Raw genomic sequence first — 24,415 nt, 5'->3', positions numbered from 1 at the left:
TAATTAAAAAACTACTTTAAAATAGAAATTACCATTATTTTAAAACGCTACTAATTTTTTAATTAGAAATTTAAGACATTTATTAATGATACTTGGATGTGTTTGAAAATGTCTGGTTGCAAACTCTCATTAAAATAGAAAGTGAAGTGTTTAAAAATCCTGACCAGCTGGGAAACAGCTTGAGAGCTCTCAGAGGTGCACTGAGGGAAACCAGGCTTAAACCCCCACCCTCGTCGCACTGGGAGAGCCGTCCCCTGGCGGAAGCAGCAGGAGGCCGTGCTGCACGGGCAAGGCAGGCGGCTCCAGGTGTCCTGGCTCGGTGCCGACCCACTGGCCCAGCCCTTGGGGACGGCTGCCAGTGGCGGCAGAGCCAGTGAGCCAGATGCAGCCTCCAGGACTGCGGCACCAATGGACACGCCCACGCCGGGCTCTCCAGGGCCGCCAGTCTGAGGGTGCGAACTCCGGCCCCGCCTCTCCCGGGGGCCGGGGGGCTGCGGCACAGGCCCGAGGGAGGTGCTCATGGACCAGGGCTGGGGGCTGCAGACCCTAGTGCCGCAGGACATTTGCACGACAGCCCACTCCCTGAGACAGTGTCACCCACCAGACCACACGTGTGCCAACAGAAGGCTGCTCCTACCGGGGGGGGGGGGGGGGGGGGGCGCGCACACTTAGGGCACCATGCTAGAGACAGCGAGCTGTGTGTGTCTGCATGTGCACACACGTGCACCCCTGCAGAGACGGTGAGCTGAGTGTGTCTGTGTGTGCACACACGTGCACCCCTGCAGAGACGGTGGGCTGTGTCTGCGTGTGCACACACGTGCACCCCTGCAGAGACGGTGGGCTGTGTCTGCGTGTGCACACACGTGCACCCCTGCAGAGACGGTGGGCTGTGTCTGCGTGTGCACACACGTGCACCCCTGCAGAGACGGTGGGCTGTGTGTGTCTGTGTGTGCACACACGTGCACCCCTGCAGAGACGGTGAGCTGTGTGTCTGTGTGCACACACGTGCGCCCCTGCAGAGATGGTGGGCTGTGTGTGTCTGTGTGTGCACACACGTGCACCCTGCAGAGATGGTGAGCTGTGTGTCTGTGTGTGCACACACGTGCGCCCCTGCAGAGATGGTGGGCTGTGTGTCTGTGTGCACACACGTGCACCCTGCACTGCGTGTTCCTGAGGGGCGGGCGAGTCGACTTACGGAGCGAACCACTTCGCTGACCAGGGCGACGGGGATCCTCCGGGCTGGACTGGACGGCAGGACCCAGCGACTGTACAGCTCGAGCAAGAACTGGGAGCAGGAGTGGATGTCGACCCCGGCCCGGTGCTTCCTGCAGAGCGCGGAGACTGGTGACCCCCCGCACGCAGCCCGGCAGGTCACCCCAGAGGCACCCAGACCAACCCCACGACCAGCGAACAACAAACCGCTCAGAACCAAAAGGCGGAAGGGCACCTGGAGTTGACCGGAGACACGGGCGGAGACGAAGGGGCGGGGGTGTCGGCCTCTTCCTCCTCCTCCTCGTCCCACTCCTCCTCCCTCAGGGGCGTGATGCTGTTCCCCAGCCACACTGAGTGGATGGACACCTTCAGCAGACAGGGACACTCAGGTCACGCCTGGGGGCCGGGCAGCAGGCTCCCCGAGGCCCGGGGCCCGGAACAGGGCGCTGCAGAACTGCCCACCTTCCGATGGAAGACCTGGAGCGCGGGGGGGCGGTGCCGGGGTGGGGGGAGAGAGCCTCAGAGGAGGACACGGCTGCCCCAGGGACGCCTGGCTGCAGTCCGGCAGCAAACACACCACCGGGCTCCCTTCCCACCCCGGCCCGGCCTCCCCGGCTGTCCCGGGGTGAACCTCACTTCCTGACAGGCCTGCTAAGACAAGCACCCCCAGATCAAAGGGGACAGGAGTGTTCTGGGGATGGCGGGGTGGGGAGGGACTTGGGGCCCCCCTGGGGGAGAACCCACGGCGGGGCGGGGAGCAGAGTCACCTGCCCCACGTTGCCCCTCGCCACCTCGAACAGACCGTGCTCCCTCCTGATGGCCACTCGTCGCCCAGGCTGCTCGAGAGCAGCCACTGGCTGGCCGCACAGGCCACAGGCCCATGGCCAGCAACACCAGCTCCCAGGCCTGCTCTGCACCAACAGCGGGTGCTCCTTCCCAGCCCAGCCCTGCCCCCACTGCCCGCCAGACACCCTCTCCTCTGAGCGGCGGCCACTCAGCTCGGGGTGCGGTGACAGGTGTCGGGATGCTGTGTGTAGCTCTTGGGGCGAGTGGGGACACAGGAAGGAAGGAAGGACGGATGGACACAGCGGGGCAAGCGCCACAGGCCCCAGAACAAGGCCCCCAGCCCGGGCTTCTCGCTCCCGGCCTGGTCCTCGGACACGCCCACCGAGGGACCCAGACACAGGCTGCCGCGCGGCCCCACCTCGGGGCGCAGACGTCTCGGCAGAGGGCGGGGTACAGACTGCGCGGGAAAGAGCGGGGTGGTCCGGGGCGGCCCCCGGGGCCCGGGGCCCCGAGCCGTGAGGCCGCCCAGTGAACTGACACAGGCCCAGGCGCTGCTCTGACCGACCCACCCCGAGACGAAGGCTAAGGGGACTCCGCAGCGTCAGCTGTGTCCTGACCAGACAACCACACACTGGGGAGGAGCGAGGCCGCCACGGGGCCGGCACCCTCACGCCCGTGTCCTCAGCCCTGCCTCACCGCTCCCCACCCCGCTGTCACACGCACCACTGGGCCTGCTTTTCTGACGAAGCTCGGTCCAGAGACCCACCCTGCAGAGGGTGGGCCCGGTGCCCAGCTACACGGGCCGTGTGACCGAGCCTCCCTCTGAGCGGGCGGCTGGGCCGCGACGGCCTCACCGCGGCGGGTGTGCAGGGCCCTGGCCCTCAGGGCCTGTCTCCCCCGCATCTCACACACGGCTGCACGGTGTGCGCACCCGTCTGCACCATCGCCACACTGAGTAATCTCACGTCCTTCTGGCAGTAAACGGAATTAGCAGGAGTAACCCTCCCTCTTATTCAGAATACACCAAAGGCGTCCAGCCGCCCGCGTCTGCAGACAGAGAGCGGGGCGGGGTGTGGGACTGACCTGGCCCAGCTGATAGCCCATGCTGCCCAGCTCCCGCTCCGCATTGGTCTGCAGCAGGAGTTTGTCGTGGCTGATGAGGGCACCTGCAGGGCGACAGGACGGTCAAGCCGGCCACCTCAGGCGCCGCAGAGGCCAGCGGGCAGGTGCAGCGGTGCGGCCTGGAGCCGGCAGGATGCCGAGGCACTGCAGGACTGTCCCCCGTTCTCCCTGACGCACTGGCGCCCGACTTGCAGGGGCCCTGGCTGCCGCTGCGCTGCATACACTCAGGAGTCCATGGCTGCCCACGGCCACAGGCGGGTCCCGCCTGGGACCCTGCCTCGGTGTGGGGCCCTCCGGGGGTTGGGCTGGTTCCTCCCACAACCCACACTCCCGCAGACTTCTCCAGGCCCAGACAAACAGGCCGCCCTTCCTTCTGCCGGTGATCACCCCACCCCCACTCTCTGACAGGCCTGCCACCAGCGGCCCCTGCTGTCCTGAGCTCCGTGCTCCGTGCCTTCCGCTGTGACGATGCCACGCCTCATCCCCCTGTGGCCCATGTGCTCCTCCAGGGACCGCTGAGCGAACAGCCTTCACGCAGAGCCGGGACCCGGCTGGGGACGGGCGCCCCCGCCGCCAGTACCTGTCGTGGCGGGAGACAGGGACGGCACGGGGTCCCACGCCTGGTACGGGTGGTGGGTGGCGATGTTCTCCCTCTTCGACACCATGGCCTGGATCTCCTGCTCCACGATTCCTCTGATCACGCTCAGCTTCCGCCCAAACCTGGCGTCCGGGACGAAGGCGCAGTGTCGGGAGAGGCGCCCGCCCCGCCCGAGGACACGGCCTCTGCTGGCGCCCCCTGTCCTGCGCCCGCCCCACAGAGCCAGGCGGCCCTGCGCCCCCTCGCTCTCGCTTTCACCATCGCTGGCCGCACACCGCGTGGGGGTCGCACCTCCTGCCACGAGGCAGACGTGCAGTGGCTTTGTTTTTATTTTCAGCGACCAAGGGCAGGCCCCAGGGAGGCTGCAGCCCACCCCGGGGGGGGCGGGGGTGCCCCGCAGGCCCCTCCGAGGCTGAGCCCCGGAGACACGTGCCCCCCTGGCTAACCTGGTGTCCAGAGCCTTCAGGGGCTTGTTCCGCGGCTGCTGCTCCAAGCAGCTCACGGCCGGGTTGCCAGCCACGGGCACAGTCATCGCGCTCAGCACCAGGGAGGTGATGGCCCGCACAGCCAGGACGTTGATCTGGGTCCTCTCCGTGTCCTCCTGCAGCGACAGCCGCGCGCGACCGCGTCACGGGCAGCCGGACCCCAGAGCCCGCAGCCCGCAGCCCTCAGACTCGTGGGCTCGTGGGAAGGGGCCCTGAGCACCGGGGAGGGACGAGCCCCACAGCCTGCGTCCTGCCCCGCTGCCCACACCCAGCGCAGCTGCACACGCTGGGACTTGCAACAAGGCCAGGCCACCCCCGCACCGCCCCACGAACCTGCAAGTGAGAGCTCCTAACGTCCCCTCACTAGCGTCGGGGACTCTGCACCTGACAGCCTGGCAGCTCCTGCACGCGGACCCACGGGCGATGCTGGTGGCCCCGACACCCACCCACAGGGACTCCCACCAGGATGAAGGGCCCACATCCCCTGGCGCTGCACTGTAAGGCCTCGGGCTCTGCCGCGCCCAACACCGGCTTCCACCAACAACACTGGCTTCCACCAACACTGTGTCGACGTGGGGACACCCCTGCAGAGCAGCCAAGGTGGGTGCCCGCCCCCGGGGGTCTTCCTGGCCCTGACGCCGTGGGTGTGCGCACGACGCCCGGCCCCCGGGAGGCCGGCTCCTGCTCCGGAGTGTCGGCCCAGACGCGGCCGGGCGGCTTGCAGGATGACGTGAGACAGGGAAGACGAGCATGCCACCCCTCTGCCCTCTGCCTGCCAGGAACGGTTCACGAGGGGCCGGAGCGGCCGGGCGCCTGCCGGCACACACGCGGGCCTGCGCGGGACCTCACCTCCGGCGGGCTCTCCTCCTGCTCCGTCGAGAGGGGCTGGGTCACCAGGACACCGAGCAGGGTGGCCCACGTCTCCTCAAACTGTGTGCGGCTGGTCCACCCTGCAGACGCGGACACCGCGTGAGAGAGGGGCCCCCCCGGACAGCAGCTCCCTCCACCCTCAGAACGGCTCTGCTGGCAGAAGTGACGCCGGCAGCTCCTGTCCACCAGCAAGGACAGGGGCCCACCCAGGTCTGTGTTCAGCCCCCTTGACCCCTGCCAAGTGCAGGTGGCCGAGTGGCACGGGGCCTCAGTGGGAGCTCCCGGACGCCCTCCGCACCACGCGTGTGCCGTGTGGAGTCTGCCCCTATGCGTCCGTGTGAGCAAAATGGTCTCATCCAGCACGGGTCCCAAAGGAGCGCGGCCCACAGAGGGCGGCGGACGGGCCCTGTCGGGTTGTCTGCACGACGGGCGCTGCTGGGGAGCAGCTGCGCCTGAGGGCTGCACCCCGCCACCCCACTCGTCACCCAGAGGAGGAGGTAGCCACGCCACCTGCCCTGGGGCGACGAGGGATGGGGTCCCCCTGATGAGCTGAGGCAGAGAGAGAGGCCGAGACGTGGCCCCGGGCACACATGCTTGAGTGAGCGCTGACAGGCGGGCGTGGGACTTCACCCGCGGCAAACAGCCAGCGGCAGGGGCAGGGGCAGGGGCAGGAGCGAAGCGCAGGACGAGGTCGCAAAACCGCCCGGGCCCGCGGTCCCTCGGCAGCCGCACCAGGACGGCTCCGGAGGAAGGAGGGGCTGGCTCTGGGCGGTGGCGAGGCCGGGGCTGCCTGGCAACAGCCTCCAGGGAGAGGAGGAGAAACTGCCCCGGGGCAGCCGGCCTCGACTGTCACTGGGGGTCACGCGTCGTCTGGGGAGTGGAGGGGAAGGCAGGTGCAGGGGCGCCCGCCGCCCAGGCCTGCAGGGTCACGCTGACAGCGCGTCTGCGGCAGCCCCAGGCAGGAGGGCCCCGCGGAGACGCAGAGTGGGCCGCCAGCTGCCCGCCCCAGACTCCGAGACCCGTGCTCCTGGGAGCAACCTAGCAGGGCGCTGCCCTCCAGGGTGGGCTGCCCACAGTCCCCACCGGACCACAGACACGCAGTGGGGACAAGAGGAGGCCCCTGCCGCCTCTGCGGGAGCAGGGAGGACTGCGGACAGACGCCGCTGCGTGCCGCTCGGGGGCGTCTCTAGGGTCTGTGGACGCGCAGCGGATCCGGGGAGCAGGTGGGACCTGCAGAGCTGGGGCCTGGCAGCTGGGTGACCCGCCGACCTGCCCGCCCGAGCCCAGTGCCCCCTCTCCCTCGAGGTCGCCCTCGGCGCCCCACCAGGCCGGCTCCCCTGTGCCCGTCAGCACGTCCCGCACACCAGGAGGGCGCCGGTGCTCACGGAAAGCACGCACAGACCACCCACGGCACTGCTTGGCGGGGGCGCCTCGTAGGAAGACCGGCCCCACGTCACCAAGGACCAGGGTATCCACCCGACCTCAAACGAGCCCGAGACGCAGAAACGTGGGACCACACTCTCTCACGCACACAAGCCGGGGTGTGGTTTCCCACGGGGACACTCAGAACGCACGCCCACGGGCAGGCCACGCCCACCCTTCCACGGAAGGGGACGCGCGGAGCGCACTCTGGAGCCGGGAACCCCCCGGCCGTCGGGCTCTGAGCGGGGTCCGCACTACCTAGGGTGTTGATGCGGAAGATGAACTCCTTGAAGACCTCCTTCTCCTGCAGGAACTCCACGGGGATCTCGGGGAAGGCCGTGCCGAAGTCCCCTCCTGGCATAGGGGACCACCCAAGTTTCCAGACCTGAGGGGCAAGAAGAAACGAAGTCGCTGAGCTGCAGACCCCACGCCTGTGCTGTCCCGGCCGCCCCCAGAGCGCGCCCCCTCCTCAGGCAGGTGGGCTGCCACCCGGTGTGGAAGGACCCCCCTGCCCGTCTACGGGCGGTCTGTGCTGGCATGTTCCCGCCGCCCTGTTTTAGGAGAGCCAGCACCCCGCCAATGCCCGCCGTACGCCCGGCCCGAGGAAGCCGGGCCGGCAGCAGCACGAGGCGCAGCGCCCGGGGCCCCAGGCCAGGGGCCCAGACTCACCAGGGGGGGCACACGCGTGTAGCTGTTGACGAGGGGCAGGCGGGCCAGGCTGACCACGATGTTCCTGAGCACCGGCGTGAGGAAGGCGGGGGTGCCGCTGTTCCTCTCGTGCCCCAGGGCCAGCACGGACGGCAGGGCCTCCACCATTTCCGCCACCATCCTGCAGGCTGCCGTGATGTACTCAGGGCCTGAGCGAGCACCGGGGTCGGCAGAGGTCAGAACACACGCCCAGCCCGACCCCCAGCCTGACTGCCCCCCACCCCAGCACGAAGGGCGCGCCGAGCGGACCCGTGTCGAGGGCTGCGTGTGAGCACTTCCCGTGGCCCACGCGAGTCCCCAGGCGAGGCGGCTCCCTTGCCCAGAGAAGGCGCGCTCACAGGCTCAAGGGGTCAAACCCGAGCCAGGTGAGACGACGGACTTGGACCAGATCCACCGGACAACCGTGCAAGGGCATCCCCCCCACGGAGGTGAGAGAGACTTCTCCTCTGGCCAGGGACAGCGCCCCAGCCTGCGCGGGGCGTGAGGACGCCCCCCGTTCCTCGAGCCCGCACTACACGCTCTCCAGCCGGGGGGCCGCCTGCCCGGACTTGGACCCTCCCTGTGCCTGAGCTGTCCTCGGAGCAACGGAAATTCGCACTTGAACCGAAACCACGAGACGTCTGCTGGGCACCTGTTCCGGGGCTCGCTGAGGGTCCCTGACGCCACCCCCCCGCCCGCCGCACACCAGCTGGCTCCGGGCGGCCCTGGCCTTGTCCCCAAGGACCTCAGCACAAGGAACCGGCTGAGGTCACGCAGCTAGAGCGCGGCCGGCTGGCAGGCCAGCAGGGTGGGGAGGCCCGCAGGCACCCACCCCACGTGAGACCGCGCACAGAGGGCGGACCGAGCTCGGCTCTGAGGCACGCCGCCGGAGGAGAGCTCGGCCGAGCGCGGAAACGCCACGGCTTCCGCGTGCAGCGCGGTCGCAAAGCCCGGAGCCGGTGACCGGAGAAGAATCACTGCGCTCAAGCCTGACGACAGGAAAAGGCCATCGTTACCGGGGACTGCACAAAAGCTGGCAAAAAACCCAAAACCAAAAACACCAGGCGTTCACGTACTAGCTACGGAAAAGGCACGTTTCTCAAACCGGCGGAGCACGGAGAAGACTCCGGCACTTTAAGCCAGTGTCCCCAGGAGACACGGCCGGGGCCACTGGGGAACGGCTGTGGCCGGCACCCAGCCAGACCCCGTGAAGGGCCGGGGGGACCCCGGAGCCCGGAGGCCCCGGTGACAGCTGGCAGCTGCCCAGCCTTGAAGCCCTGCCCCGCACTCGGCCTCGCCACCGTCCTCGGAGCGACCGACACGCCGGAACCGAGAGACGGCGCGTGGAGACCGGGCGCCGCGCCCGAGTCTGGAGCGGCGCGGAGCGGAGGGAACCGGCACGCCCTGTCTCTGCAGGCGGAGCAGGAGTCCCACGTGGAAACCCACGGAACAGACGCCGAGACACGCACGCAGGCGACCTGACGGGCGGTGGGCACTCCCATGGCCTTGTTCGCATTCCTTAGTGCTTCCACCTGCTCACTGGCCACCCCACGGACACTCGCTGGCCACTCACGACGGAGAGGACAGAGAGGGAAGCACCCCCCTGCCCGCAGAGGGCCAGAGTCTGAGGTGAGCCACACAGCGGAGCCGCAGGTGCAGGGAGAACCTAGTGCCGAAACGGAGGCGTGCGGGAAGGAGAGGGAGGGGCGGGAGGAGGAGCAGGAGCAGGAGGAGCACAGGTGGATGGGGGAGGGCAGCCCCTCCCTGGGAGTGGGACGCCCCTGCAGAGTTGGGGGGGTGGGGTGGGGCGGTGAGACTGAGGAAGGGGAAGAGGAGCAGATGGAGGGAGGAGCAGGTGCAGCGCCACACCCCCCACGCCCTTCAACGCCCCCGAAGGGCCTCCAACGCCCTCCACCGCGGGGCGGAGCCGAAGGACGCAGCCAGGTCGGCCGGCAAGGGCTCCGTGCCCTGCCAGCACTGCCTTTCCTGCGCACGGGCTTCGAGCCCCCAGAGGACGCCCAGGGAGAAGCACAGACCGGGACACTTACTCTGGGTGTGGGGGCCTGCGTCCTCTCTGGCAGCCGCTGGGGCGTCCGTCCTCCTTTCCGGACCGAGGAGCTGGTCCCCGGGCTGCACCACGACTAGAACCATGATAAAACACACGGAAGAGTTTCCAAACACTTTGCCATTCCTTTTCACTTGAACTTCACCTTTGTGCAGCGTTGTAACGTTTCAGGGGGACAGACTCTGTCCAACGAGGCCCAGGTGTCCCCGAACCCACTCAGACGGTCTCAGACAAGGCTAGCCTCAGGGGTCAGTGTCGCGGTCAACCCAAGATGCACGAGCAGCTGGATTCCCGCTGTCTGCTGCCCCGGGCGGGGGTGCCTCCCTGCAGCAGGAAGGGCCCCGAGGCCCCTGGGGAGGCCTCTGGCTCGGACAAGGCGCTCCGGGCCCTCCGTCCCCACGGTGGCCACGGACGCACAGACGAAAACAATTGAAAAGGTGAAACTTCAAAACACCACTCCACAATGTCCAATTTAAAAACACAAAACTTCCAAACACCCTCCACCCTATAAACCATAACACCAATTTGCTCAAAAATTTGGCTCGTGGCCCTTGTTGAGAACACTGCCCCCTGAAGAGAGCGACTCGTTTTTATTTCACGACACGTGAGCAGAAACAAGCAGCCTCGCTGGCCTACGGCCGCTTAGGACTAAGAGCAGGAAACAATCAGCTGGGGCCAGCGATCAGAGCGACACGAAACTACAAGTGTTTTTTATGAGAGTGGAACTCCAAAACCTGAACTCGACGGCCACAAAAGCGAATGCGAGTTAAGTCCTAGTGGGGAGTTCAAGCTCCTGAAGACCAGGGCCCGTGCTGTGCCCCCACCCCCTCCCCCCGTTCCGGAACCGGGCACCTGCCGCGCAGGTGGTGCCACGTGGCCGTGAGCACACGGGCGGAGCGAGAGTGGGCGGGAGGGGCCGAGCGGGCAGCCGCCTGGGGTGCGCACTCACTGGCTTCCAGGATGAAGCGCACGCAGTGGATGAGTGAGCAGGCGTGGGTCACCATCTCCGGGGAGGCCAGCAGGCTCCAGAGGCCGGGCAGCCGCAGGGCCAGGCAGCAGCAGTCCAGGCCGGCCTGGAGGTCCAGGCTCAGGGGCACGTGCTCGTGGATCAGGTGCCAGGAGAGTGCCTGTGGGCGAAGGCCGATGTTGCCGAGGCTTGGACCCCTGCTCCCTCCTCCTGCTGCGGGGGCTGCCAGGGAAGCAGGCCATTCCGGCCACCCAAGAACCGTCGGGGGCTCGGGAGGCCGGCCAGTCCCAGCCACTCGGCCCTTCCAGAGGAAGGGGCTGGCGTGCCCACTCTGTCCCGCTCTGTCTGGAGCACCTGCTCCCCAAAGTCCCCGGGACTCCCTCTCTGCCGGATGCCCACCCCGGCCCAGCTGCGCCCGTCCCCTTCAGCTCTGTGGGCTCCTCGGGAAATGTTCCCCCGGCCAGCCACGTGGCTTGGCTCCGGTGCCTCTCCGAGGCCACCTGACAGGCGGTGCGACGCACTCACGGTGCGCACACGTTTCAGGGGAAATGTCAGAGCTGACACGGAGGGCCCGACCCCTGCGGCTGACGGTGAGAGTGCACCGCTCAGCTCGGAAGGAACGAGACAGACGTGTCAGCGGAGTGCACCTCCAGCAGTGGGCGTCGGGAAGCACAGCACGCCTGTGAGCCTCCTTCTCTCTCCCCGGGAACAGATGCACACGGGGGTCTGTGCTCCAAGCCAAAGGCAGCTGGACTCCAGGGTGCAGGTTCCCACCGACCGCGTGCTGACCCCACTGGGCTGTGGAGGCCCCAGAGGCCTGCGCTCGGCCCTCGCCCACCCTGGCTTCTCCCCGACCCTCCCGCTCCTTCCCAGCCCGCCCTCCGCTCTGACCGGCCCCCTCGCCCCTCCCCCTGCTCGAGCACAGGCGAGAGCCTGCACGTGTCGGGGGGACGGCTTCAGGCAAGAGTCCCCGGCCCAGCCTGGCTCTCGAGAGCCTCTCCCCCTCCGCTCTGGGGGCAGCGGGAGGCGGCTGTGCCACGGTGGAGCGAGAGCCCGAGGAGGGGAGGGCCGGCGCGGGCCGACAGCGGGCGGGCGTGCGGCAGAGGGCGCCCCCGACCGCGCAGCCCCGGGTTCCAGAGGAAACCGCCTTCCTCTGCCCGTCTCGGGCCACGGGGACATCAAGCTCCAAAACGCCTCACCTCCAGGGCCGCGACCACGAACTTCACGGTGTCCCTCTCCTTCTCCGGGGGAAGGTGCAGGTGGCCGGGCAGCTTGGGGAGCACCAGCAGGTACTGGGCCAGGGCACGGGCCAGGGTGGTCAGGGAGCGGTACAGCATGACGTCCCCTGCAACAGAAGCTCTTCGTCGGGGGGCGAAAATCTGGCAGAGGCTCGTGACCCCTGAGAGGCGGTCGGCAGTTTTCGGGGACACGGTTCCTCGGACGTGCACGCCCTCCCGACCGGCGCACGCACTTGCGGGTACAAGCAAGCCCTTGGGCTCGGGGGGCACACCCTTGGGCTCGGAGCCCCGGCCAGGCCACCTCCCGTCGGCGGCCAACACGCCGAAAGCCACTCGGGGTCTCGGCCCCAGCGCCGCCTCGGTGACGTGCGCGAGCGCGTCCTGGGGTCAGAGCGGCAGCACTCGCCACGCGTCCCTCCCTCCACGCAAAGCCCGGCCCGGCCCCGCAGCACTCCTCGCACCGAGAGACGCCGTCGCTGCTATTACCGAACAGGTCGCTCAGCTGGCTCCAGTAGGCGGCGGGCTCCGCGGGCAGGAGGGGCCGGAAGACGTGGTGGCCAGCGGGGAGCTGCTGTACCACACTGGCCACGCGGTCCAGAGTCGCCACGCGGGCCGCTTCGAAGAGGGGACTCCTCTGGCCTCCGGAGAGCTCCCGCGCACCCAGGCCCAGGCATGGGGCGAGCAGGCCCACGTTGAACTCCTGCGTGGGGGCGTTACAGGGTCAGCAACGGCAGGCTCTCGGCGGGCGAGAGACACCACAAAGACAGGGTCCTGTGCACACGTCTGAGGTGGCGCACACACACGGACACGCATGAGGGGCTGCAGGGAACCCCCGCTCCCAGGAACAACCCAGCAGCTCGGTGGTGCACACGCTCAGGCCCGGTCCCTTCCTTCCGGGCGCTTTACTTAAAACAAACCGTTCTCATTTCACCATGCCTTCGCCTCTGTCTGAAACCAAAGACTGAACGACAAGACTTGAACCGGCAAAACCACCAAGTTAGGCCAAGGGGCCACCGGGAAACCGCCGAGACGCCCTGACGCGCCCGGGGTTTCAGAGGAGCAAGCGACGCTCAGAAGCACCTGAGACAGACCCAGGTGCCGCACGAGCGCTGCGATTCCGGTGGAAAAAGCAGCAGTTTACACGATGTTGCAATTTGTACCATTTGGCCAACTTTCAAAAACGATTTAAGATTTTCTTGGCCCGTTTTCAGGGAGAATCTCAGTCTTCGGTCGATGATCGAGAAGGCGTGCGTCACATCAGCGACCGAAACGGAGCCTCCGTCCCAGCCAGAACCTTTAACAGCTGCTCAAAGTCCAGTGACCGAACTTGGAAAACCCCGTAAGTGGGTCAGGAGACATTCAGCAAACCAGCTTTCACCGAACGGAGCTTAAAACGACTTTGTCGGCAAACTGATCTGGGGCCGGTGCTCCTGGCCGTTTTCCCCAACGTAGCTTGTTCTGAAGCTGGTGGGGAGTCAGTCCCGGGGCACACTCTCCGCCCACCCCAGCCCATCCCAGCCTCCAGGGACCCCCGCCGGTCCCTGCGGCTTCAGCACTCCCACCCGGGGTGCCTCCGGGCGACAGTGGAGGCCAGCAGTGTGGCTGGAGGCCGCACTGGACTGAGAGGGGCCTCGAGCCTCACAGGCCCCGCTGGAGCGAAGAGAACAGGGGCTCATAGGCTCGGCCAGGGCGGCCTGGGCGGGCTGGGGGCGGGGCCCTCGTGAGAGAGTGGGGGCCTCACTGTGCGTGGGGGGCGGGGAGCCCCTCCCTCGAGATGGGGTCCAGGCACCATGGGAGGGCCCAGCCACCCCCTCAGCGGCGACACTCACTCGAGGCCGCTCCTCACGCTCAGGACGAGCGAGGGCGGTGGGCCATGTGGTGGGCGGGAGCCCGCCTCCTCCCCACACGCAGAGAAAGCTGCCTGCAGCAGGGACCACCCCTCTGGGCTCTAGTGGGGACAGACACTGCGACCCGGCCGCCCGGACCACGGGGCCGAGCGGCTGCAGGGTGACGGGGGCAACCGAGCGCATCTACGCAACAGCAGGGGGTGCCCGCGGCCCGCCGCGCCCCGCCGTACCGAGTTCAGCATGAACGCACTCATGTCACCTGCAGGGATCCGATTCACCAGCTCCGCGCCCTCCAGCAGCGCCGAGTCGGACCGCGTCCAGCACTGGGACTTGACCAGGCGCAGGTACCAGTCCTGGGAGGGAGAAGGTCGGTAGCAGCCTGCAGCGGGGCTTCCAGAAGCTTCCGCGCCACGGGAAACGTGCCACCCCACCCTGCCCCAGGCCAGAGAGAGGGCCAGCGGCCTCCCTGGACAGCCCACTCGGGTCCGTGACGAGGACCTCTGGCTGGGCCGTGCAAGCTGCACCCCAAGCCACAGAGCTACTTCGAAGGCTTGACTTCGAACCTGCCCCACTGTCTGGACGCCTGCTCCTCCTCCCCGTCAGCCGGTGAACAGTCACCTGCCCTTCCACTCGGCACCGGCAGTAAACGCCGCAGGCGTCCCGTGGCCCACCCTCACCACCTGGCGTCGCACCATCGCCTGCTACGGGCGGGCTGCAGCTTTGCTGCTACCTCCAGGGCCCGCCCAGCAGAAACACTGAACAAACTGAACCTGAGGACAGAGACCTGAGCTTCTGCTACAGTGCACCTGGGCTGCTGGGCTTGGAAACCCCATTCATACTCCAGGTGACCCCGCTCCAGGGGAGCAGAGCACCAGCTGCAGGAGGGCCGACGGCCCCCAGCTGTGAGAGGTGAGCGGTGTGGGAGGGCAGCTCACCAGGGTGCCCGGGTGGCGGGGTCAACACACCACCTCAGCCTAGGCGGTCGGTCAGCATGGGCAAGGAGAGGGAGCCAGGCCCAGTGGGCCTGTGCTTGGACGCCTGCGCTGGCTGCCTGCGGCCACCCAATGCCCGCTCCCCCCACGACGGCCCTGACGCCCCCGCCACAGCGCCCCAGGTCAGCATCTCCCCTTTCACCTGTACCCTTGCCCACAGCCTGGGCCAGACCCCGGGCACCAAGTTGGCCACGGGACCCTGCGCACAGCTGGCAGGGCCAGCGCAGGCTGGGGGTCCGCCGGAGCCGCGCCGAGTGCCGAGACGTTGCAGGAGCTGGACCACCGCTGCACACTCGGTGCCCGGATGGAGCCCCCAGGTCACGCGTGGACGTGGTGGACACTTACTTTGTCTGGACTCACGGTCTCCAGTGCCAGGGGCCCGTCCCCATCCAGCGGGTGGGCTGTGACTGGAGGGGAGGGGCCGCGGGACCCGGGGGCAGTGGCGAGACGCAGCCTGTCCAGCAGGGAGTAGAGCCTCTGGTGCCTGGAGGGAGCACACGTGGGTGAGCGCCCAGCCCTGGGTGGGGGGGACGATGCAGCACGCTCCTTCACACGGGGCGCCCTAGACAGGCCCGCGTCGGGACGCGCACTCAGGCCCCGCCCACTCTCACAGGCCACAGCTCTCGCCCCGTGCCTGTTCCGAGAACCGCGTCCGCAGGCAGGCACCGCGCCAGGCAGACGTGGGGTGAGCGCCGGCGAAGCACGTTTATGAACGCAAAGGTGGGTGGCCCGTGCGCTCAGCTGCCCAGCGAGACGAGGCTCACACCGATCACGCGGAGAAGGGCCACCCCCTCCGGCTCAGGGCACCTGCCGCCCTCCTCAGCCGGGCCCGGGGCCCGCTCTCCGCTCTGGGACCGCGAGAGTACTGACAACGGTTGGAACCCCCACCGTCAGCCATCGGAGTGACGTGCGAACCACAGCACAGATCAGCCCGGCCCACTGAGAAGCCGCCCCCAGTCAGGCCCGGCCCCCGGATCACACCCCTGCCCGGTCAAAGCCACCTCCAGCAGGCACTGTCCAGACCGGGCCACAGGGAATTACTGTACTCTCTCTCGTCCTCCACCCCCACTCAGCCCCCGGAAGGACGGAAAGCAAAAGCCTGTCTTAATCCACTTTGCAGTCCTAGGAATACATGTATGTAACAGATGTGTAACTTCTGGCGCAAGCGTCTGAAGACTTTGCAAACAAACCAGGGGACAAACAACTGCAAAGAAACGAAATCTGACAAGACGCACGCCGGGAACCGGCGGGGTCTCTCCGAGCTGACCACCGGAGTCTGTCACTCGGCAGTGAGAGCACGTGCCGGGGTCTCGCCGAGGGAGAGCCGGCTACGCCCACTGCCCTCCGCCGCAGTGCGGCGAGCAGAGGCGCCAGGCGCCCTCACACAGCAGCGGGGGCTCTGCTGTCCGTGCAGACCTCTCCGAGAACGGGGGCCGACCACGTGTCGAGGGAAGGCTCGCCCTCGAGGCCCCCTCCAGTGGGCCCGTCCATGAAGCACGCCAGCCTCTCGCCCGTGCATCTGTCCCCCGAGAACCTCCGTCCCCACGGCCAAGAGCAAGGAGCACCAGGTTCCGCGTTACCTCTGCGCCAGGCCGCTGCTCTGAAGGTACTCCTGCATCCGGTTCAGCTCTTCCACCGGCAGCTGGGCCGTGCTGGTCTGCAGGGATGGGAGTACGTCAGGGCCTTCTCGACGGGCCGCCAACCAAGGCCACCTTGCGCTCCCTCTCGGGGGAGAGCCTGGGGGCGTCTGCGTCGCGGAGGCAGACGGTGGGGGATGAGGGGGACACCAAGCACGCGTGTCAGACCCAGGCCGACGACCGCTCACACATGCTGCACGTCTCTCTCAGCACCCAGACGGAGGACGTGCCCGCCTGCGGGGGGGACCCCAGCTGACGCGGCGGCCTGCCCTGCTCGGGTTCAACAAAGACCGGCGTCGGCGTTCCGCCCGGTACCTGCACGTTGGCGGCCAACAGCATTTCCACCCGGCGGCAGGCCAGGGTGTCCACCATGCGGGCCAGTGCGCGGAACGGGGTGCACAGCAGCTTGTCCACGTACAGCGTCAGCACGGCGCCCGACTGGCTGAGGTGGATCCCCGCCAGGCACTGCAGGGTCTTCTTCAGCGTGGTGGGCTGGCGTGGGGGGGGGGAGGTCAGCGGGCCGGGCGCGATGCCCCCCGAGCAGGCCCGGGGACAGGGACAGGGACTGCCGCCCGCCCGCCACGGCCCCCGGGCAGAGACTCACGGCGGCGAGGCTCTCACAGCGGGACTGGACGGCCTGCACGAAGAGGCCGCTGGCGGCGGAGTTCCGGTGCACGGCGCTGACGAGGTCCTGCACGGGGGGCTCGTGGGACAGGCCGACCAGGTCCTGGACGTGGTTCACGACGAGCCAGGTCAGGTGCTCGGAGTCGTGCAGGTTCTGGCACTGCGGGCAACGGCGGCTGGGCTCACTCTCCGGCCAGCCCCAGGGACAGCGCTGGAGCCGCTGGCCAGGCCCAAGGCGAGGTGGGGGCGGGCGGGCTCCGAATCCAACCCTCGCTGGAGGCGGCCAGGGTGGGCCACCACCTCTGCCAGGCGGGGACTCCCTCCCAGAGCCCGTGCCTGCACCGCACACCGTGGGGGAGACCGTTCCAGGGGGACCCCCGGGGAATGGGACCCCGCAGTCCAGCTCCAAGGGACCCCAGCCAACGGCTGGAGGAAGGAGGGTGTGGCCCAGGGCCGTGGGGGAGCCATCAGGCAGCTGCCACAGCCGGCGCGACCCCAGCGCAACCCCAGCACGACCCCAGAGCAGCAGGAACAGCAAGGGCCGCCCCCGGCCCGGTCAGGCCTGCCCAGGGTGCTCTCCAGTCGCTCTGGCTCCAGTCTCGAGAGGGCAGCGGCAAGAGAGTCCCCACAACTGTCCTGGCTTTACTAGGGTTCCTGACTCCGAAACATGAATGGACCCCACGTACCAATCAGGAAGGAAACAAGACCCACCCGTTTTGAAATACACACGTATCCTGTAATTGTATCGTTTCTCAGAAGTGCAACGAGATAAAAAAACCATTCCAACATCAAGAACACAAAGCAGAAACCAGACGCCAAACACCTGCCGTCATCGCAGGAAAAACTACAGCGAGGACGTGCTCGGCTGAGGAAGGGGCACCGCGCCGCCTCCCCAGTCCCGGGCGCTGGCAGCGCTTTGCTCACGACGGCACGGCGAGCACGCCACCACCCAGGACGCGCGCTTTCCACGGGAAGTGCCAACCCCCGCCAAAACGTGACAAGTGGAAGGGCGTTCTTACTGGAGTAACATAATTACAAGAAATTTTCTTTTTCTCTGTCTACTTCTCTGGTTTGGGGAAATTTCTGTTAAATACGTGATACTACTTTTCTGGCTAAAATTCAAGTTATTTTTAAAAAAGGAATGGCATTCAAGCCCTGGCTGGCGTAGCTCAGTGGATTGAGCGCGGGCTGTGAGCTAAAGCATCGCAGGTTCGATTCCCAGTCAGGGCACATGCCTGGGTTGCAGGCCACGGCCCCCAGCAACCGCACATTGATGTTTCTCTTTCTCTCTCTCTCTCTGTCTCCCTCCCTTCCCTCTCTAAAAATAAATAAAATGTTTAAAAAAAAAAACCCGGCATTCAAACAGAACCTTTTAAGAACTGCAGCAACGAGCACCTCACACCTCCACAGCCTAACACATCGTTCCCCAGACCCCTCCCGGGGCAACGGCTCGTGTTACCAGTACCGTCAGCCTGCCCCCACCGCTGCCCTGGGGACACGCCGGCCCAGCACCCGCAGGCGCAGAGCGCACCCCACGTGCATGCGGGCAACAGCGGCAGCTGCACGGGGCCTCCTACAGCCCAGTGTACAGCCCGACGCCCGACAGCCACGTCTGGTCCCGCGCTGTGCGGCCGGGCAAGGCTGGGCCGGAGTCCGGGCTTCGCCGGGCCGGAGGTCGTCCGTCTGTCTGCCCCGAGCCAGGCTTCCGGGGAGGGCGGTCCCCGCGCCCCCCGCCCCGCCCCCCGCGGGGCCGCACTTACAACGTAGTCGCAGAAGAGGATGAGGGCCCCTCGCCGGACGATTTCCCGGTTGCACATCCCCAGCTTGGACGCCAAGTCGGAGTCCTCCTCCTCCTCGGACACCTGGGGGCTCAGGGACTTCGTGCTGGACAGGCTGCGCCTCCTGGAAGGAGCAATGGACACGCTGGCGCGGTTTCCAGGTGGCAGCGAGCTCGCTTTCAAACGTGGAGGGCGGCCAGGTCTGGCCCTGGGCCTGGAGCCGGCAAGTCAGCGCTGCCCCGGCACAGCGTGCGCGCACGGCCCACCCCCGGGCCCCCCCCCCACCCGAGCGACAGCAGTGCGTGCACGGGGAGCTGAAGAACCGCTCTGGACGTGCCCCCAGCGCCCCTGCCCTGTCGGGGGAGGAGCCTCTGGGAGCGAAGGGCACAGCCTCTGACCTCAATGTTAGCAGGAGACAAGAAGGTCAGGTGTCAGCCCAACTGGGTCCCACCAAGCGGCAGGGCAACGCCCTGGGGCCTCGTGCCCCAGATCCAGGGCTGCACGCCCGCCCACACCTCGGGACACACCCAGGAGCCGACCGCCGCACCACAGCCCCGGCGCCACAGCGCGCGCGAGAGGGACCCTCACCGCCCACCAGGGGGAGCGGGTCAGGAGCAGATCCTAACCCTGCGCAGCCCTGGCCCCCGGAAGCAGACAGGAGCCGGGGCAGGAGTCACGGGACGATGTGGCCGCGTGCCACCTGTTGAGTCTGCACATGACAGCAGCCGGCGTCCCTTGTGTTTCCTACGCCCGGTCCTTCCTGTCCACGGCCTTTGGACACGCGGAGACCTGCCCCCGCAGCACCACTCAGAGGACAAGTGGGTGGGGCCCAGGACAGCCCCGGGCCCGAGGCCTCCAGTGTCCCCTGCGTGTGACGGTCCAGTGCAGACGGGGCACGGCACCCACTGGTTTCACTCCAGGCCCAGAGAGGGGACCGTACAAGACGTTACAGAAAGAGAAGCTGAGGCAGAGAGAGCCAAGAAAGCCCGGGGCACAGCCCACTGCCTGCACGTCAGCCGCAGACCTGCGGTTTGCCCTCAGGCGCCGACTGGCGAACCCCAGACCACGCCGCCTTCGTTTACTTCTCTGGACACGGGCCGTCTGCTGAGGCCCCTCTGTCACCCGGTCAGAGAGCCCAGTCCCCAGGTCCAAAGGGCTCCAACACCGCCTCAGACTAACCCCAGCACACGGGTTGGGGAAGGCCCGGAGTGCCAATGGTGGCGTCACCAAGGTGACGAAGGACCCCTGGGAGGTTCAACTCCCCCCAGCACAAGAGAGTGAGACACACGGGGGAGGGCGGACGTGGAGGAGCGAGAGGGCCAGAGGAGCCGCCCCCGTGGGGACGGCCGACAGGCTCACGAGGCCCGGCCCGAGCCCAGCAGGCCCCCCGCCGGCGCTTCAGAAGCTGACTCGGAAATGCAGACACGGAGACGCAAGGCCCCAGGAGGGCCGGGACCGAGCTGCGAAGAAAGAACGAAGCCTTCATGCTGCCTGAGGTCTCTCGCCACCGACGCAGTGAGTGGCGGAGGGCCGCACGCACGGCCCCCACAGGCCCCCGACAGCAGGGCCAGGGCGACACAAAGGGGAGAGGCAGTCCCTTCAACGGACAAGGCTGGGAGGCTGTCCCCACAGGGAAAAAAACGGCTCTCCAGCTTTACATGCAGGCATTCGCAAAATTTAACTCGAAAACTACAAGCTGAAGGTCTGAAAGTCCCAGAAGAATCAGAGGAGAAAGCCTCCATGATCTGAGGTCGGCAGAGCTGCCGCCTTCCTCTGCGGAGGATGCTCAAGGAACTCACCAGGTACTGCGACAGCGTAAAAAAGACCCAGGCAGAAGTAAAGGCTACACTACAGGGAAAAAAGGAAATGTTTACAGGTAGATCAACAGTGCAGTGGATGAAACCAAGGATCAAATCAATGATGTGGAACCTAAGGAAAAAAACTCAATCAGAACAGCAAGAAGAAAAAAAGAGCCCAAAACAACAAGGACAGGGGAAGGAGCCTTGGGGACAACTTCAAGTGGTCCAACATTCACCTCGCAGGGCTGCCAGGAGGAGAAGAAAAGGAGCAAGGAATTGAAAACTCACTGAAGAAATCACAGAAGAAAATGTCCCTAATTTGGTGAAGGATAGAGACATGCAAGTCCAGGAAACACAGAGCGTCCCAAACAAGATGAACCCAAAGAGGCCCATTCCAAGACTCAATCAAAATGCCAAAGGTTAGAGATGAAGAGAGAATCTTAAAAGCATCAAGAGAAAAGGAGTTATTCAAAGTCCTGAAAAGTAGGGACCTACAACCTAGACTACTCTACCCAGCAAAGCTATCATTTAGAATGGAAAGGCAGATAAAGTGCTTCCCAGAAAAGAAAAAGCTAAAGGACTTCATCATCACCAACCTCTTATTATATGAAATCTTAAAAAGTCCTTTTTAAGAAAAAGAAAACCAAAACTATGAACGTTAAGATGCCAATAAATTCACAACTATCAGTAGTTGATTTTATTTTACTTTTTAAAGATTTTACTTACTTATTTTTAGAGAATGGGGAAGGGAGGGAGAGAGGGAGAGAAACATCAGTGTGTGGTTGCCTCTCGCACGCCCCCTACTGGGGACCCAGCCCACAACCCAGGCCTTTGCCCTGACTGGGAATTGAACCAGGACCCTGTGGTTCACAGGACTGCACTCAATCCACTGAGCCACACCAGCCAGGGATACTAACTTAATTTAAATAACAAATAAGAAGACAAGCAGAATAGAAACAGAATCCTAGATATGGAGATCACTTGGAGAGCTATCAGTGCGGAGGGGCAGGGGGAGAGAGGAAAAGGTACAGGGAACAAGAAGCGTAATTGGTAGGTACAGAGTAGGCAGGGGGAGGTTCAAAATAGTGTAAGAAATGGAGAAGCCCAAGAACTTACATGTGTGACCCGTGGACCTGAACTAAGGGGGGGAGTGCTGGAGGGAAGAGGGGACACGGTGAAGTGGGGCAAAGGGGGAACTGGGACAACTGAAGGAGCCAGTAAAACATACTTCTTTAGAAAAGGAAAGAATGGGGTGCTTCTGAACGCCCCTGCGGGCCAGACCACGCTCCCCACCACAGCGTCCGACGGAGGAAGGCGAAGACGCAGCAGAGTCTGTCTCCACGAAGCCTCGCGAACGAGGGGCGCAGCGCAGCGCAGCGGGCGGGCGGGCGGGCGTACCTGGGGGTCTGCTGCACCTCGGCCCACCAGCGGTAGTCGGTGTGGCTGACGAGCAGCAGGATCTGGCACCAGAGCAGCACGAGGGCCGGGTGCGTGGGCACCAGGGAGCGCACCCGCGCGTTCAGGCTCTCCAGGCTGTAGAAGCTGCCCTCGGCGCCGCCGTCCGCGGTGAAGAGTCTGGAGGCGGCGGCTGTGATTCTCCGGAACATCCCTGGGGACAGACACACCCCAAGTCACGCCGGTCAGGGAAAAGTGTCTCTGTGGCTCACCGCGGTCTGGCACTTCGCAGCTGGATCTCAAGACCGGCGCCCGGCTCCTTCCTGGCGTGCGATGTTCCAAGGGGCCCGTGGGCCCCTCCCGGCACCCACACCTGCTGACCCGAGGGCTCCTGGGCCCGCTGAGAGCTGAGGGCAGCAACCCCAGGGGTCACGCAGGCCACAACGAGTGCCAGAGGAAGCAGACAGATGGTGCCCCGTGCCAGTCCCAGGTCCGCGCTCGGCAGGCTCCTGAGAGCTGAGGGCCAGGTGGGCTCCGGGCCACCCCGAGGCGTCCTGGGACTCGGTCCGTGAGCTTCCTCCACAGCCCCCCGCTCAGGGCCTACAAGAACCCCCTGTGGGAACTAACGGGCTCCTCCCTCGGACCCCTCTCCCACCCCTGCGGGCTCCCTGGCCGGCCCGCGCCCCGAGGGGCACACACACGCAGAGCGCAGGAGGGGAGCGGCTCGTGTCCGAGCCTGGCGTCTCCTGGCGTCAGGCTGGGGAGGTGAAATCTGGGCGAAGTCTGGTCTCTGGTTCAATTTCAATACACCGCAGACGCAAGGGCGTCTGAACAGGGACGACCAGACGGGGGACTTCTTCCTGCCCACTCGGCACTAACTGCACCCGTGGCCTGAGACGAGGGGAGAGACGCACACAGGCCTGACTGCCCGAGAAAGCCCGCAGGAGGACCCCTAGTGCTCAGCTTGTCTCTGGCCTCCCCTGCCAGGGTGCCCCCGAGGCTGCTCTGTGGTCAGCACCACCCACCTGCACCCCCGACCCCGGCCCAGCCCGGCCCTCCTCTGTGCGCTCTCCACAACCACAGGGGCTCCTGGAGGGGTCAATGGATGCACAGAGGAGGCACATCTTCCCAGAGGGGACCCTGGAGCCAGGCTGGGAACACGGGATGACAGACCCCTAGTGTCGGTTTTATTGGGAAGCCACAGTCAGGGCGGAATGGTTCCATGCTGCCGTCGGGGGAGAGACACTGGACTGACCCCACCCTGCGGCGACAGCAGGAGGAACCGGAGAGACTCTGCAGAGCCTGGGGCAGCGCCTGCGGGGTGGCACTGGGGCGTCCACTGGGGGAGGGGTGGCACACACCAGGGCCGGTGCCGGCTGTGGACAGCACCACAGCTGTGTGGGGCTGGGCCCGCACCAGGTCACCCGCGGAGAGGTGTGGACAAAGGGACGCGTGTCGCTTCCAGGCCCCGGCGAGGACACCGTGTCCGGCCTCCGCTCCCCCAGCACGCAGCCGTGGAAGGCGCCGTCCACTGTCAGCGCACAGGGGAACAGCGACCCCGGCACCGTCAGCAGCCCGCACCCCCTGCCCGTGCGAGGATGGAGGCCAGTCGACGTCAGTTTCGTGGCCCAGGAGGAACTGCTCCCCCCCCCTGCAGCCCTGCCTGGGCCCCCACGGGCAGCAGGGGCTGGGAAGGGAGGTCAGCAGGGGCCCTGGGGCCCGCGGCAGCCCTCGTCTGGGTGGGTGTCTGACGGCGGTGGGGCGGGGCCCAGCGGACGGACACGGGACACGGGCCAGCACAGGCCTATTCCGGCCGCGGGCCGGGGATTCGCCCCGCCACGCTGGCGACAGAGCAACAACTCATGCAGGCAGCCCTGCCCCGGCTCGGCTGCCTGCCGCCAGCCGCCGGCTGGGACAGCAGGGGCACCGGTGACCCTGGCTTTGCTGCCCGTCGGTCCCGGCCGCTCGGTTCCCGCCAGATGGGACCAGAACAGGGTCCCCTGCAGGAGGGGAGGCAGAGAAGCAGAGGCCGAGGCCGTGACTCCCGCTGGCGTCCACTCTGAGAGAGGAGACCGGAAGTGGACAAACTACATACTGATTCTCAGTCAAGGCGTGGGGCTCACTGCCTTGGAGCGGAGCAGGAGCAAAAACCACCACTTCAGGTGCGGGCTGCGCCTCGCTCACACGCAAGTGCAGCAGGGTTCCTTCCAGCTCCATCTCGGAACCGGCCGCGTGCAGCGACTCTGCCCCCTGGTGTCTTTAACGGAAACACAGTTAAAATACACGAGGAGATTTCCACACGCATGTGCACACACACAGCCCCTAGGCACACACTCTGGGCCAACCAAACAATGTCCAAGACACCGGCGGCAAACGCACGGGCCCCTCGGTGCTGCGTGCTGCCCCCCGACACCGGCCTGGGTGCGGGCTCAGTGGCCCGCTCACACCTGAGCTGGGGAGTCGGGCCAAAAGCAGCCCCTCCGCCCCACGAGCCACGGTTCAGGTGCTCGCAGCCGCGGTGGCCAGAGGCAATGCCACGGTGCAGACGGAGTGACCACCCCTGATGCAGGGGCTCTGGGGGACAGTGCTCAGGGGCCCTGAGACCCCTGCCCTGGTTTCCGAGGAGAGAAAGAAGAGGCGGTCAGAGCCATGGGCCAGTGGGCCCCTGAGGGGCACAGACACCAGTGCCTGAGGACACAGGACACGCCACTCTGGCCGGGAGGAGGGAGGGGCACCCTCAGAGCCGAACTGAGGTCAGAGCCGAACTGGTGTCCTGAGGCCCAAACCGCCGACGGCCGAACACCACCACGACCGGCACGCTGGAAAGGGCCCGTCGGCCACCTGGCACGCTCACTCTGTCCACCCCAGCTCACTGCCGGGGACAACCGAAT

At 66.4% G+C, this 24,415-nt stretch overlaps 1 protein-coding gene across 1 annotated transcript in view; it reads right to left on the bottom strand.

Annotated features, from left to right (window-relative positions):
- The window catches only part of HTT (huntingtin), a 91,097-nt gene that overhangs the window by 6,769 nt on the left and 59,913 nt on the right, over positions 1–24,415 (bottom strand). The window contains exons 41-59 of the mRNA XM_028503844.2: positions 21,528–21,738; positions 18,313–18,454; positions 16,533–16,712; positions 16,244–16,420; positions 15,872–15,948; positions 14,637–14,775; positions 13,530–13,652; positions 11,939–12,152; positions 11,414–11,559; positions 10,197–10,374; positions 9,231–9,323; positions 7,165–7,352; positions 6,754–6,880; positions 5,053–5,153; positions 4,165–4,319; positions 3,701–3,840; positions 3,082–3,164; positions 1,448–1,578; positions 1,196–1,325 (exon numbers count right to left, since the gene is read on the bottom strand). Of these exons, the coding sequence (XP_028359645.1) occupies positions 1,196–1,325; positions 1,448–1,578; positions 3,082–3,164; positions 3,701–3,840; positions 4,165–4,319; positions 5,053–5,153; positions 6,754–6,880; positions 7,165–7,352; positions 9,231–9,323; positions 10,197–10,374; positions 11,414–11,559; positions 11,939–12,152; positions 13,530–13,652; positions 14,637–14,775; positions 15,872–15,948; positions 16,244–16,420; positions 16,533–16,712; positions 18,313–18,454; positions 21,528–21,738 (2,735 nt within the window). The remainder of the gene's footprint in view (positions 1–1,195; positions 1,326–1,447; positions 1,579–3,081; positions 3,165–3,700; positions 3,841–4,164; positions 4,320–5,052; positions 5,154–6,753; positions 6,881–7,164; positions 7,353–9,230; positions 9,324–10,196; positions 10,375–11,413; positions 11,560–11,938; positions 12,153–13,529; positions 13,653–14,636; positions 14,776–15,871; positions 15,949–16,243; positions 16,421–16,532; positions 16,713–18,312; positions 18,455–21,527; positions 21,739–24,415) is intronic.

This window comes from Phyllostomus discolor, chromosome 1 (assembly GCF_004126475.2).
Source record: "Phyllostomus discolor isolate MPI-MPIP mPhyDis1 chromosome 1, mPhyDis1.pri.v3, whole genome shotgun sequence".
Classification (NCBI taxonomy): domain Eukaryota; kingdom Metazoa; phylum Chordata; class Mammalia; order Chiroptera; family Phyllostomidae; genus Phyllostomus; species Phyllostomus discolor.
This window is presented reverse-complemented; position numbering and strand designations above follow the sequence as displayed.